This window comes from Chlamydotis macqueenii, chromosome 9 (assembly GCF_036417535.1).
Source record: "Chlamydotis macqueenii isolate bChlMac1 chromosome 9, bChlMac1.mat, whole genome shotgun sequence".
Lineage (NCBI taxonomy): Eukaryota > Metazoa > Chordata > Aves > Otidiformes > Otididae > Chlamydotis > Chlamydotis macqueenii.
Genome location: NC_141564.1, coordinates 25,148,025 through 25,160,659, shown reverse-complemented (window position 1 = coordinate 25,160,659; position 12,635 = coordinate 25,148,025). Strand labels below are relative to the sequence as shown.

The 12,635-nt window shown below is 45.9% G+C and overlaps 1 protein-coding gene across 2 annotated transcripts in view; it reads left to right on the top strand.

Moving 5' to 3' along the window:
- OTOL1 (otolin 1) overlaps positions 1-12,635 on the top strand; it is a 22,851-nt gene extending 10,216 nt beyond the window's left edge. Inside the window, exons 2-9 of one of the 2 annotated variants that reach the window (XM_086754476.1) lie at positions 1,315-1,386; positions 1,864-1,953; positions 3,083-3,192; positions 6,430-6,555; positions 7,694-8,053; positions 9,688-9,777; positions 10,680-10,751; positions 10,873-12,635. In XM_086754476.1, the coding sequence (XP_086610602.1) occupies positions 7,702-8,053; positions 9,688-9,777; positions 10,680-10,751; positions 10,873-11,768 (1,410 nt within the window). In that variant the 5' untranslated portion in view covers positions 1,315-1,386; positions 1,864-1,953; positions 3,083-3,192; positions 6,430-6,555; positions 7,694-7,701 and the 3' untranslated portion in view covers positions 11,769-12,635. The remainder of the gene's footprint in view (positions 1-1,314; positions 1,387-1,863; positions 1,954-3,082; positions 3,193-6,429; positions 6,556-7,693; positions 8,054-9,687; positions 9,778-10,679; positions 10,752-10,872) is intronic. The other variant, XM_086754477.1, reaches the window with a different exon arrangement.

Below are 12,635 nucleotides of genomic sequence, written 5' to 3'. Positions count from 1 at the left end.
TTAAATCTCATGGCAAAACTCTGAGGGTTGGCAGTATCGACGCCTGCCTCGCCTCCTGGTACTACATCTCCTTGTTAAAAAAGAAGGTGCGTAGGCATAAGCTCCGGATTTTAATTAAATTCTGTCTTTCAGGAGGGAAGGTGGCAGGTGTGTGGAGCTAGAGAGACCCTCTGTGAAGTAATTAGATGAAAACTGATAATATTTGGCTTAATCCGCAGCGCTGGCACAAAGGTTTGTAGGAAACAACACCTGCCCTTTGCTGATTAATAGGCAGCCACTGCGTTAGTGATCTTGGCGCACACCTTTGGTAAATGTTGCCTGTTCTAATATGAAAAAAAAACTTCCTAAAAGTAGGCAGCCCGCCAAGTCCATTTTATTTGTCTGTGGAACTTTATGAGAACTTTACAGAAACTTTACCTATATGAGAACAACCGCACCTAATCCGAGTACAACAGCAGCTGTACGGCCAAATCTTTCCTGATTTGTAAAAAAAAAAATAAATACAAATTTGAATATTGGAGTATGAATTTTTAAACTATGGTGGTTCGCAATTTTTGACCGAGTTTTGAACTTTGGGTATTTGGCCTCTGTGGGGTCTGTGTAAAGAAAAAGTGAGAAACCGCCTTTTTTCCTGATAGAGCCCCAAATATGAACGCACGCGCCGCGTCGGTAGAGCTGCCAGGTCTGGCATCGAGCGAGGGTGATGTGCTGGAAAGAGAAGGTGTTGGCGTGGCGAGACGTACCCCGAAAAACTTTGGGGAAGGGGGATATGTGGGATGGGTGAGACAACAGGCAGATGAAGCGGTACGACCAAGGGTACAAAAAATTGGAGACAATATAAAACTTCACGGAGCGCTTTTAATTCTTTGAGTTCACAATATGTGATAGGAAAATCTCCTAGAAATAGTCCTATTTATAAATATGCTGTATACATCTAAATAAATTATAAATTTGGATACATAAAATTGCTGGTTTGGAATTCGATGTACTTCCTTTGGGATTATTTTGATCTCAGAATGATTAAATACTGGGATATAGATCACAAAGTGTCGAGGGGCCGCCTCAAGCTGCAGGATTTGCTCACGAAGGCACAAAAAGGCAGCGCATTACCTCTTGGGGAGAAGGTACTGGGTCTGTTTCGTGGCTTTCATATATTAAACATGAAAAAGGAGATTTCAACCAGAAAATATAATTTCCAGGAAGCTGCAAGAAAGCAGCTGCTGCTCTGTGTCCTGCAAATAGTGACAGTGGAGAGCTCTCTGTGCTGCTTTAAGGATTGTACAATATATGCATTTTTTTTCTTCTTTATTTTAGCATCTGCTCCTGTGAGTACAACAATCTATCGGTGAATGGAAAGAAGTTTCTGCATTGGTAGATATTCTTCAGGTGAGGTACTTCCACAGCATTATGACTGGGTATTGCTCCTCTGCTTTTCTAAGCCATCATTTTGCTGGGAAAGCTCTTGCTCCTGGTGCATTCAGCCCATTCCCATCAATACCAGGAGCAGTGGGAGACGGGGACCAGGACCGGGGACCTGCTGTGGGCACCTGCTGTCCCCGCTGACCCAGGCTGGGGACACATGCCGCCAAAGTGGTCCCAGAGGGTGGCACTGGGGAGGCTGCCAGGCTGCTTTGACATCCTCAGCCACAGCACCCGGCTTGCGGAGGGGCTGACGACCCTCACCCCAAAGGGACAAGCCGCTGTCACCAGGCAGCCCGGCATTTTAGCTCCCCCCCCAGCAAATACCAGCTCCCCTGAGAGATGGTACTGGAAACAAGGAGGGAAGCAATCCCACCACTTGCTATTAGCAAAAGCACGGCTATTGAAGACTGTTTTCTTTCTTTTTCCTTAAACGCACTGAAGGAAAGCAGCAGTACACCAGAGAAGCAGGGTTTCTGTGACATCCCCAAGCCCAACACACAAAGGCAGACCGGGGTGAAAAAGGGGAGCCAGGTAATTTTATCACTTTTTACCTCTGGCCGGCTGGAGTTTCCAGACGAGCACAATGGCCGTGTTTCTTAGCCAAGAGCAGAGGCATCTGTCGGTCCTGACAAAGGAGATCCGTGCTCTGGAGCTGGGCTTGGAGCGGGGCCACGCTCTGCTCCCCACTGCAGCCATAGGATGCGTGGGGGGATGCATTTGTTTGCAGGGCCATCTGACGTTCCTCAAAGGGCATCGAAAGTCATCAAAGTGTAGGAGTTCAGCCCGAAGAGTTACAACAACTCCTGTGCTGTAATTCCGGTCTCTCACGTAAATAAGTGCATGTTACTGCTGTTTTAAATATGCATTTAGGGACTCTTAGAGTGATTGACTCGATGGAATGTGATCGGTAGCATGACGTTCTTATAGTACTTAAATAACTCCCTAAATGCTTATTTATGTGAAATGCTAGCTTTTGGGTCCTTCTAGCCGTTATGCTTTAAAGTGCAATAAATCTCTATTTGGGTGTAACTGCACTGCCACCCTGCAGACTTAGGAAATCTAAACCAACATATGGTGCAGGGTTTGTGGGATGTACTGGCGTAGACTGATGCAGGGTTTTTTTTCAATTTTATTTTCCCCTTGATGTCTGAACCTTAATACCACTAAATGCAATGATACTGATTTTGCAGGGAGATTATTTTATTCCTTTGCATCCAATGGAAATCCCAATGGCAGTGTTTATTTTTTTGAAGTCAAGCATTAATAATCCTGCATGAGTACTTGCTCCTTTTTCTACAAAAATGACTTAATTTTTACACCACACAGTTTTTAAAGTTCTCATCACAAATGAAAGCCCCCCAAAATTTTAAGCTGAAAACAGAACAACTGTAGAGACAAATTCCAAAGATTACAAACCTGGCTTATTTTCTAAGCTGCTTGGGTTTTCATTGTTTCCTTCTTTATTGTATTTCCAAACCAGATTTTTTTCGGTTTATCAGTCTACCTTGTGTCTGCAGGTCTACATTTTCTATTTTCATTTGCAAAAAATTGGAAGTGGAACCGTCTGGGAGGTGCTTTTCGAATCTCCTTTGCTGATCTCATTTAAGAATTACTCTATTAATTTAATACAAAAATTTAAATTTGTCCCTCCGTGTTTCAGAATGACTGCCAAGGAGAGGATCCCGCAAGGACGGGGTTGTCGCGGCCGCATCCATGTTCAGGACCCTGCTGTGTCCCAGAAGGAGCATGAGGCTGCAGAGGATGGCAGAGGTGAGGGTCTCTGGTGAAATTCTTCCTTTCCTCCCCATCTCTGATAACGATGGGGAGCCGGCATTAGCGTTGCGAGGATTAATGGTTGCAAGGATGCTGCTTCCTTGGGGAATTACTTTATGCTGGTTAAAGATTCTTCCAGCATGCACTGGCTTTCATGTGTTTGCTTTTGCCAAACACCAGAAGGAGCTTTTAGTGACTCAGCAGTTATCTCAGATAGATCCAGAAGGTCCCAGCTCTTCATACCCATGGCTGGTGGACGTGCCGGTAGAAATCAGTAGCATAGACACATCTTTTTTTTTTAGCTTAGCTTTGCAAATCTCAGTCTAAACCAGTTATCTGCAAATATGCAAGGCTAGGAGTGCATTTGAAATGTGCTTTGAAGGAATTTTTTTGCCTCACATGCATCATTTATATCAGTAAAACGTTGCTCCAGATCCCCTGAATAAACAGAGTGATTAATCTAGTGCTAAATCTTAATTTACACTCTCAACCCGTGAGTTTTTCCAAACTGCTTCAGTAACTCAATGAGCACTGTATAATTTTAAAACCTGCAGTTGTCACGTAATCTAACAATACTATTCCAGAGTGCTCCTGTTCAGGCTATTCAGGAGAATACACTAACCTGGGATTAAAGCTGTATTTCTTGCTTTAGCCTTAGTGTGCAGCAAAAACGGCGTTAAACTGAAGTCTGTGAAAGAGCAGCTGTGGTGAATATGGGGGCAACACTGTAAAATGCAGTAACGGTGGTTAAAAATGGTTAACCTTCCCCTGTTGAATAACTTCTGCTGCTAATGAAAAGTCCTCAGTTAAGACCAAAATAAGGATTTCATTATAATTGATTCGGTTGCCTTTTATTTTCAATTTGTGTATCCACGATCTTGTCAGAAATATAGCTGCTGAAGACAGAAGTGTTTTTAACTTCAGTTTAAAACATGAAGTCAAATTACAGTATTGAAGAGGGCTATTCATTTTTAAAAAGAACTGTTTGAATTCAGGACCCAGCTCTGTTTTTGGCGATATGAATGAGCGTCAGTGAGCGCTGGTGCAGGTTGCATTGCAGGAGCTGTGACAAGCCCACCTCCTACACGGGGCTGGAGCATCTCGCTGCAGAACTCCTAATTGATTTCTCTGGAATAGCCTGAAAAGCCAGTGAATCAATCCAGCCCGCGATGCTTCGTAATAGACTTTCCTTAATCAACCTGTTATTGGTGAAAGCTGCAGACTATTGTGCAGGAAAAGGTGGTCACAAATAAATCACGGAGGATTACAATTCTCTCCACTGACATTAAAGGAGAATTGATTGTTTTCTCCTGAAACAAGCGGCCTTTCTTGTCCGGCAGCTGAGCTTTGAGCCTACTGGTATGTAGTGAATTCAGCCCGACTGAATGAGACGGTTCCCTTGCTCATATTTCACCCAGACAAGGCAATGAAAGCACTGCACTCTGAACCGGACTGGGAAATCTAAGAATAAACCTTGGCCCATTTTAAGGTCACTGATGGGGGCAAACAAGTGCTGTGATTGCTGAGAAAGGGCAAGGAAAATCAATTAGCCTATAAAATCCAGAGGGGTTATCAGTTCCTATAGGAACAGCGTTGTCACAAGCCTCCTGGGCTGGATGTGTCCCTTTTCCCGGCCGAGTTTTGTTCTGCCGCCCTGCTGTGCAGCACGACCGCCCACAGGTACCTCACAGGGAGAAGAAAGCGTTCTCTCACTCCATCCCTGCCTTTACCTGGCACAGCTTGGGTTTGGGGCTGAATTCCCCTTTCCGTCCGTTTCCACGCAGACACCTGCGCACGTGCGCTCGTGATCCCATACAGCTATTTCTGCAGTTTCTCTTTTACCCCTTCTAAACTCCCGCTGCAGGGAGGGGAGTGCAGTGCCAAGCTCCGCACGGTAAATACTGAGAGAAGCCTGGACCGTGCTGCAGCAAATGGACAAATTCACGCTGAGTCCGGTGGTACCAAAACACGATGCTGCGAGTTGAAAGCGGAGCATCCCTAAAGCCCAGAAAACTGATGGTGGAGGAAGAGCCAAAAAAAGTCCCATGTGAAGAGCGGCGTCCCAGTTGGGGAAAGCGTTTGCATTGCCTCAAATTTCAATGTCACCTTGCTCCTTCCAGGGGACTTTGCCAATCCTCCCCGCACCGTGCAGGCTCTCATTGGCCACGGGAGCAGGCGTTACACAAACAAAACTGATTCTCTCCCAAAATAAGATTGACTTTTTCAAGGTGCCATTGAGGGGGGGTCGTCCTGGGAGCAGGACCGTTTGTAAGGTAGGAGATAGCATGCACTGGTTGTTTAATCTTCAGATGGGATATTTGCAATGAGGTCATAGAATTTTAGACATCGCGGCAATGTAATTTGTCTCAAGAAAAGTTCCTGTCTGTAATGAATGTATAGCTGCGTGAGGACGAGTGGTTTTCCTCCCCTGTGTAAGAACTTGACATAATTAAATAACAGAAAGTGCAATCATCTCCCTGGTATTTAAAACTGGGAGATTGGGGTTAAATGCCTGCTGTAAACTGGGATGTCTAAATACTGTCATTTTAGGGACAAAACCAAAGAACAACTGTATGATTACGATGTTATTATGGGAAACACGCTAACAATTAGTGGATATCTAGATCCAAGGAAATATAGATTTCACTGAACGAGATTTCACTGCAGCAAAATTTAATTCTTCATATTTTGTGGCCACTGTGAATCATAATATTTCCTAGTGGGGGGATTAAAATAAATGATTTTAGAATCAGTTGTGGTGAGCTAATGTAATGAAAAAGCCCAAAATTTCAATTTTATTAAAATGCATTTCTATATTTAGGAATAGTTATTTTAGGAACAGTCTTGCCCGCTATAATGAAAATCTGTTTAACGATTCCTTGCTCTGAGCAATTTATTTTCTGAACAGACTGGTAAGGTCTAATTCTTTAATTGATGATGTTTTTCCAGTATTTGACAGCGATCCATCAATCTGGCTATGTAACTGGACAGTGCCTGCTTTTAGAACTTGTTGCTGAAGTGGTTTGTGACAGTAAAACACAGAAATGGCTTTGATTTGAAAACTGGTTTACCATTTCCTCATAAAGTTACTAGGTCTCTACAGTCACAGATTCTCTTCTGGCTTTAGGTGTGTGGATGTTACGGGTTTATTTAGTTCTCTCCAGCAGTGGAAAACACTCCCACATGAGTATATTCTTCAAAAGAAGAATTTGGTGCTATTTTTCCTCTTCCTAGACGGCAGATGACCCTGCTTCTCTGCGACTGCGGCTGCTGCCCTGCTGCTGGCCGTGCGGTCTGGCTCCGCTCTGCCTGCCTGCGCTGAGCGCTCCCCTCCCGTGCCTTGGAGTGAAACTCTTCATGGTAAGGTTGGTGCGGGCTGGTTTGGAGCAAATATGAGCCTATGACAAAAATCAGTGCCCGGTGTCCTGTCCTAATGCAACACATGCACGAGGAAGGATTAATTTATCCTTTAACTGATAGGGTGAAGAATGGATTGAACGGCAGCAGCGGGCACCAGTGATCCCTGGGGATTTGGTGTGGATAATCAATTTTCCATTAAATGATTTGGTTTTGTGCAAAAATTGAAAAAAAAATCCTGACCCTTTCCTCTAAAACTGAATTCTTAAAGATGGAAAGATTATAATCCAGCTCCCAAATACCTGCCTTTGAGTCAGACCTACCTTTGCCCTCTGGATGGCAAGGATGGCCAGCGTTTCTCCTGGTGAGTTTTTCATGTAATGGAGTGCCTTAGCTGCTGGGGAAGGTTGGATTACAGGTTCAGCAAGAAAAGGAGTCTGTTCCGTTTGTGTTTACGGGTCGACACGCTGGTTTAAAAAAGAAACAAAGATGCTTTATATGAGAAGTCATTTGAGAGCTGTCATCTGTCCTGTAGGAAAGTGTGTGATTCTTACTTTGTTCTTGCTTCCTGGTTCAGCTAAATCAACTCTTTAAGAATAAAAAAACCCAGACTTGAATGTTTACGCTGAAAGGGTATGCAAGTCTGGAAAATCAGTCAGTAACAGAAACAATCAACATTAAAATTTTGGAGTACTTGATTTTTCATTTTGTTTCTGCTGATTCTTTCAGAGCAAAGCTTTTAGATAATGTGCAGTTGTGTTGGATTCCTAAGTTATTACTGAATTAGTCCTGATCTTACATTTGGAAGAGAAACATTATGTGTCCCAGTGACCGTGTAACTCTCAGTCAGTCCCTTCAGCTTCTATTGATACTGGTGGGAGCACTTCCAACCACAGCTAACGGGAGCGGCCAAATGGCAAGCGCTATGTAGAGCCACGGTTGATAGAGGTGAGCAGGCAGGAGATTTTCCTAATTTTGCTTTATTTTTCCCATAAAAAGCGAGGCTTTGTAGCGTAGTCCTCCAGGCAGATGCCCAGATGTGCCTGACGCTACTCCTGCAGCTCTCCTGGCTTCGTGGGGAACACGCGAAAGCAAAGGCTGTTGTGCACCAATTTATGATTGCGTTTGTCTTTTCCTGCAGCTACCAACATGTGGAGCTCGCCGGGGCCTGTCTCAGCGTTTGTGATGCTGCTCGTTGCCGCCGTGCACGCGGGAGTGAAAGTGACCCCAGCTGTGAAGTACACGAAGACGAAGCCCGTACAGCTGGCGGGTGACGGTGCCTCTCACACCCCCCTCACCCCTCTCATGGCGAAGAGCCCGCTCCCGGCGGCACCGGGCAGAGCCAAGTTACCCACCCCGCGCCCCGCGGCCCGAGGGGCCACCACGCTCCTCCCCTTCGAGAACTATACGCTCGACGCAGCCGATTTCTTCTTCAACTGCTGTGACTGCTGCCCGCCCATTGCGGGGCCCCGGGGGCAGCCAGGGGAGCAGGGACCCCCAGGTACAATGACATCTGTCTCACCACTCTTGGCTAAAGCGCTTAAACCATATCGAGGATTCTCCTGCTTTTCCTTCAAGAAATTAGTCAGCAGGGCTTGTGCCGCAAATGCCGAGTGTGATTACACCTCGTGTAAAGCTAGAGCAAAAAAAAGGCGTGCTAGCCACATCCCAGAAGTTATAAACCACCAAAAGCCCCCAAAAAGGAGCTTCATCCTCATGGCAATCACTTTGGGGACCACACTGGCATGGGTGTGCGTGCAGAGGTGGCCCCATACCATGTCCCTGCTGGCAGGTGCCCCATGGAGCTGCTCTTTCTGTTGTCTGTCCCTGTATCTGATCCCCTGGGAGTCACAGATTTACTTTTGGATTTCACTTAAACCGTGGTTTTATGACCCTCAAAACTACCTGCAAGCGCTTTTGTATCTCTGCTGAAGTTTTATGATAAAAGCCTCTTTTTGGATTGTTTTTCCCCTTGGAAAAGAGGAATTTAAATAGAAAAATATTTTTGGGTTCAAATTTTAAAATAAATACTTGCTCTCACAAGGGGCATCTCTGTGTAGAGTGCCTAAATATTTTATAAGGCATACTTTGTCTCTTTTTTCTACTGCTAAGATATGTGTCTATAGGGCGGCTAATTCTAATATCGCTGTAATGAATAGTGCATTAGTCTGCAAATGTTCACTTTAATAGCACTAATATTGGAGATAGGAAATATTCATCTGAGGAAAGGTGGTAAAATAATGAAATAATTTCCTTTTAATACACTGCACTCGAGGGATTTTCACTTCCCATAGCTTGGGAGGGATGGGCTAATGGAAATTCCAGTGGCTGCAGAGGGAATTTGCACTCATACATCTCTGGAGTGTCGATGGAAATTTCTCCTGTCAAACGAGTTGTGATGATTGAAGCTGCTGTAGTCTGCTCCCAGACGTGCGCTGGGAGACTCTAGATTCCCAAGTGGATAAAAAAGTAAAAAAAAAAAAAGAGGTTGGAGCCAGCTTTCTTGGTTAAACCCATCCCTTATGCAGCACAGAGCCGTCTGCCAGGTTCCACTTTTATATCCAGAGACTTAATTCTTTTTAGGGAGAGGGGCAATTACGAAGCCATGGGAGCTCCTTAGATGCCCTCAAGTATTAAAGACAGATTACTTCTGATATTTTGTGAATGTCTGAGCTCCTGTGGCTGTGAGGCAGCTGAAAGCTGGTTTTAAAAAGTCTTTCACTACAACCAAGACTGAAAAGCAAAACTTATGATTAAGAGATTGCAGTAGCTGAACGGCAAAGGTTGGGGAGCCGCGTGCCTGACCAGGGGACTTGCGAGCGCGCGTGCCCCACTGATCTCAGCACTTGCAGTGTGGCATTGCCCCTGCCACCCCGCACCTTTCGCCCTGTCGTAGAGTTTCAGCAGCAGTGTCTGCAACCCAGGGGAGCGGGGCTCAGGCCAAACCCACCTCACATCTTCTTTGCATTGGTTGTATGATGCCCAATAGCCAGCTCTTCCCAGGGTGATAGAAACAGAGTTTGCCTTAAAATGCATCCCTCAATGCCATGTTGCTTAGGTATTATTGTGGATTTTCTTTATAAACCTAAACATTTGAGTTACTAAGATAGTTTTCTTGATGTGATTACATTACAGGTCCCAAGGGGGAGAAGGGAGATGCTGGTCTACAAGGTCTGCCGGGAACCCCAGGTCCGCAAGGTCCAAAAGGTTCTAAAGGAGAAAGAGGTAAAGCAAACCAACTGCTCATTTTGAAAACAGATGCTGTTGTCCTCATCAAATATCACAAAATTATAGGGAAACGTATTTTTTTTCGAAGGGAACGGAGTATGCTGATACGGGTTGACACCTTGTGAGATTTAGCTGGCATCAGTGGAGGGACGATAACTCAGATGGTGGTAGCGTATGCACAGGCGGGACAGGAACAGCTGCTCATAAAGCTCTCACTTGAAACTCCTTGTTCTAAATGGGAGTTTAAAAACTGTGAGTGTAATTTGCTTTAAATTAGGGACATAAGTAGGAAGAAACCACCACGGAGGCTACGCTCAGGTGTAGAAGCTGTATTTCAATTTAAGTATCTCAGGCAGAATGATTTCGGCTAAGATGGAGAGCAATTATTATCCATCAGTAGTACCTGGAAGGAAACCCTGCATTTCATTTCAGGAGCAGAGCAGCTCTGTCCTGCTGCCACACACCACTGGTACAACCTTGCAGTTGCCTTCAGTCTTGGAGAAACACACAGCAAAGCTGATAATGGGCGTACCAGCAGCATCGTGCTGTGCAGTTCAGTCAGTGCAGTCTCCTAGGCTTTGATTCACTTCTTGGACACAACTTTTGGCGATCCTGGAGTGAGAAACGCAGAGCTGACATCTTCTCCAGCAACCGCCTCCCAAGGAGGCACTGCTGAGAGTCAGAAACCCAACATTTGAGCGAGATGCAGTTGTTATGGTGCTTGGTGCTGTGAGATTCAGCTGAGGTTTCTGAGGGAATTTCTTGAAAACATACATTGGTCATCTCTTTTATTAATGAAGAGAGGGACACATGCAAAATGGTACCAGTCATCTTCTGTGCAATGATTGCTGTGCTGCAGACAATGTCGCTAACAGTACATTAATGGTGAAATGTCCTAGGAGGAAAAGGGGAGCAAGGCGAGCGAGGAGTAAGTGGAAACCCCGGTTATCCAGGCAAACCTGGGCTGCAAGGTACGTAACACGGACTGGAAAAGTCTTTCCCTTTGCTGTTGGTGATACCCCTCCATCTCCAAAGCAATCCAATACTTTTAATCCTTTTTTTTTTTTCCTTCCCACTTTGCCCTTTTCCTAGGTGAAGCTGGAGTAAAAGGCAATAAAGGCAGCTATGGCTTCCCTGGACTAAAAGGACAAAAGGGGTCTAAAGGGGACACTTGTGAGAATGGGACCAAAGGAGACAAGGGAGATAGAGGGGATGCTGGAGACCCGGGAGTGGACGGAGAACAGGGTGACAAAGGGGAAAAGGGAGACACAGGGGAGAAGGGCTATTGCGGGGAGCCAGGGGGGAGAGGTGCGAAGGGAGAAAGAGGGGAAGGGGGAATAAAGGGAGAAAAAGGGAGCAAAGGGGAGATGGGGGTTGATGGAATTCAGGGGGTGGATGGAAAACAGGGAGAAAAGGGCGAGCGAGGAAGTAAGGGTGAAAAAGGGGACCTGGGACCCGCTGGCGTGATGGGACCTTCTGGGCCCAAGGGGGTCGCTGGCAGCAAGGGGGGCCGGGGGGCCCCGGGAAAGAAAGGCTCCCGTGGGGCAAAAGGCGCTCGAGGGGACACCGCAAAGCTCCTGCGGTCGGCGTTCAGCGCCGGCTTGTCCAAGCCCTTCCCTCCGCCCAACGTCCCCATTAGATTTGACAAGATCTTGTACAATGACCAAGAAGATTACAACCCTTCCACCGGGAAATTCAACTGCAGCGTGCCTGGGGCGTACGTCTTCGCCTACCACCTGACGGTGAGAGGGCGTCCGGCCCGCGTCAGCCTTGTTGCCCGCAGCAGGAAGGTGGCCAAAGCCCGTGAGACGCTCTACGGCCAGGAGATCGACCAGGCGTCCTTCCTGACCGTCCTGAAGCTGAGTGCAGGTGACCAGGTGTGGCTGGAGGTGGCGCGGGACTGGAACGGGGTCTACGTCAGTGCTGAGGACGACAGCATCTTTACGGGGTTTCTTCTGTATCCAGATGTTTTTGAGATCCTGCTGTAGACGTAAAGAGCAAAGATGTTACTGAGAAATGTGCTTTTCCCTCTACCTGCAAGAGGAGAAATGAGCATCAGTTTAGCATGTTGGTTTAGTTGTTAGGCTTTGTGCTTTTTTAACAAAAATATTTGCAAAATATTGATTAGTTTTAACTAGCAGCCCCAAGAAGCGGTACGTCCTTTGCGCAGGTGGGTGATGGCTAAGAGAAACCATTGTCCAGATGCCAGCAGGACCAGCACGGGGAGAGTGTTTCACATAACAAACTTCAGGTTTGTAATTAGCCTCTTCAAAATTATGTAATTAAAGTCATTGTCCAACTGCAACTTTAATCCTGCAGCTCCTGCAGTCCTTGCATGGTCAAATCTCCTCTGGAAATCATTACTGAGAGCTGTTGGTTTTGGTAAAGATTGCAGTTTGATTTATATAGAGCTTGATCAGATGTGGACGTGAACAGTAGGTTTCTTGAAATCACGTGAAAAAATCTGAAGTTGTTTTATCATTGACTCAGTATTACCTAGCACTTTAGATGTGGTCATGAATTGTATGAAGCTTTATCTAAAAGAGTATTAGAGCTATTTGATCAGTGTAAAAAAAACCCCTAACTATTGTCCTTAGGCAAAAATAGATCTGAAACTTCCCAAAGTAACTGAGAGATGGATAATCCACCTTACCAGGCTACTCAAAAACCCCTCCTCTCTGAGCCGCTGACGATTCAGCTGATGCTGCGGGGCCGGCCCTCGGCTGCGGGGAGGAGGAGGAGGCACTCGCGCGAGTCCTAAGGCGTTGTGACGGCCGAGGGAACACGTGGGCACTTGTTGAGAAAGCTGGTTTACCAAAACGGGACTGAATCTTGTGAAATAAAAGTCTGATATT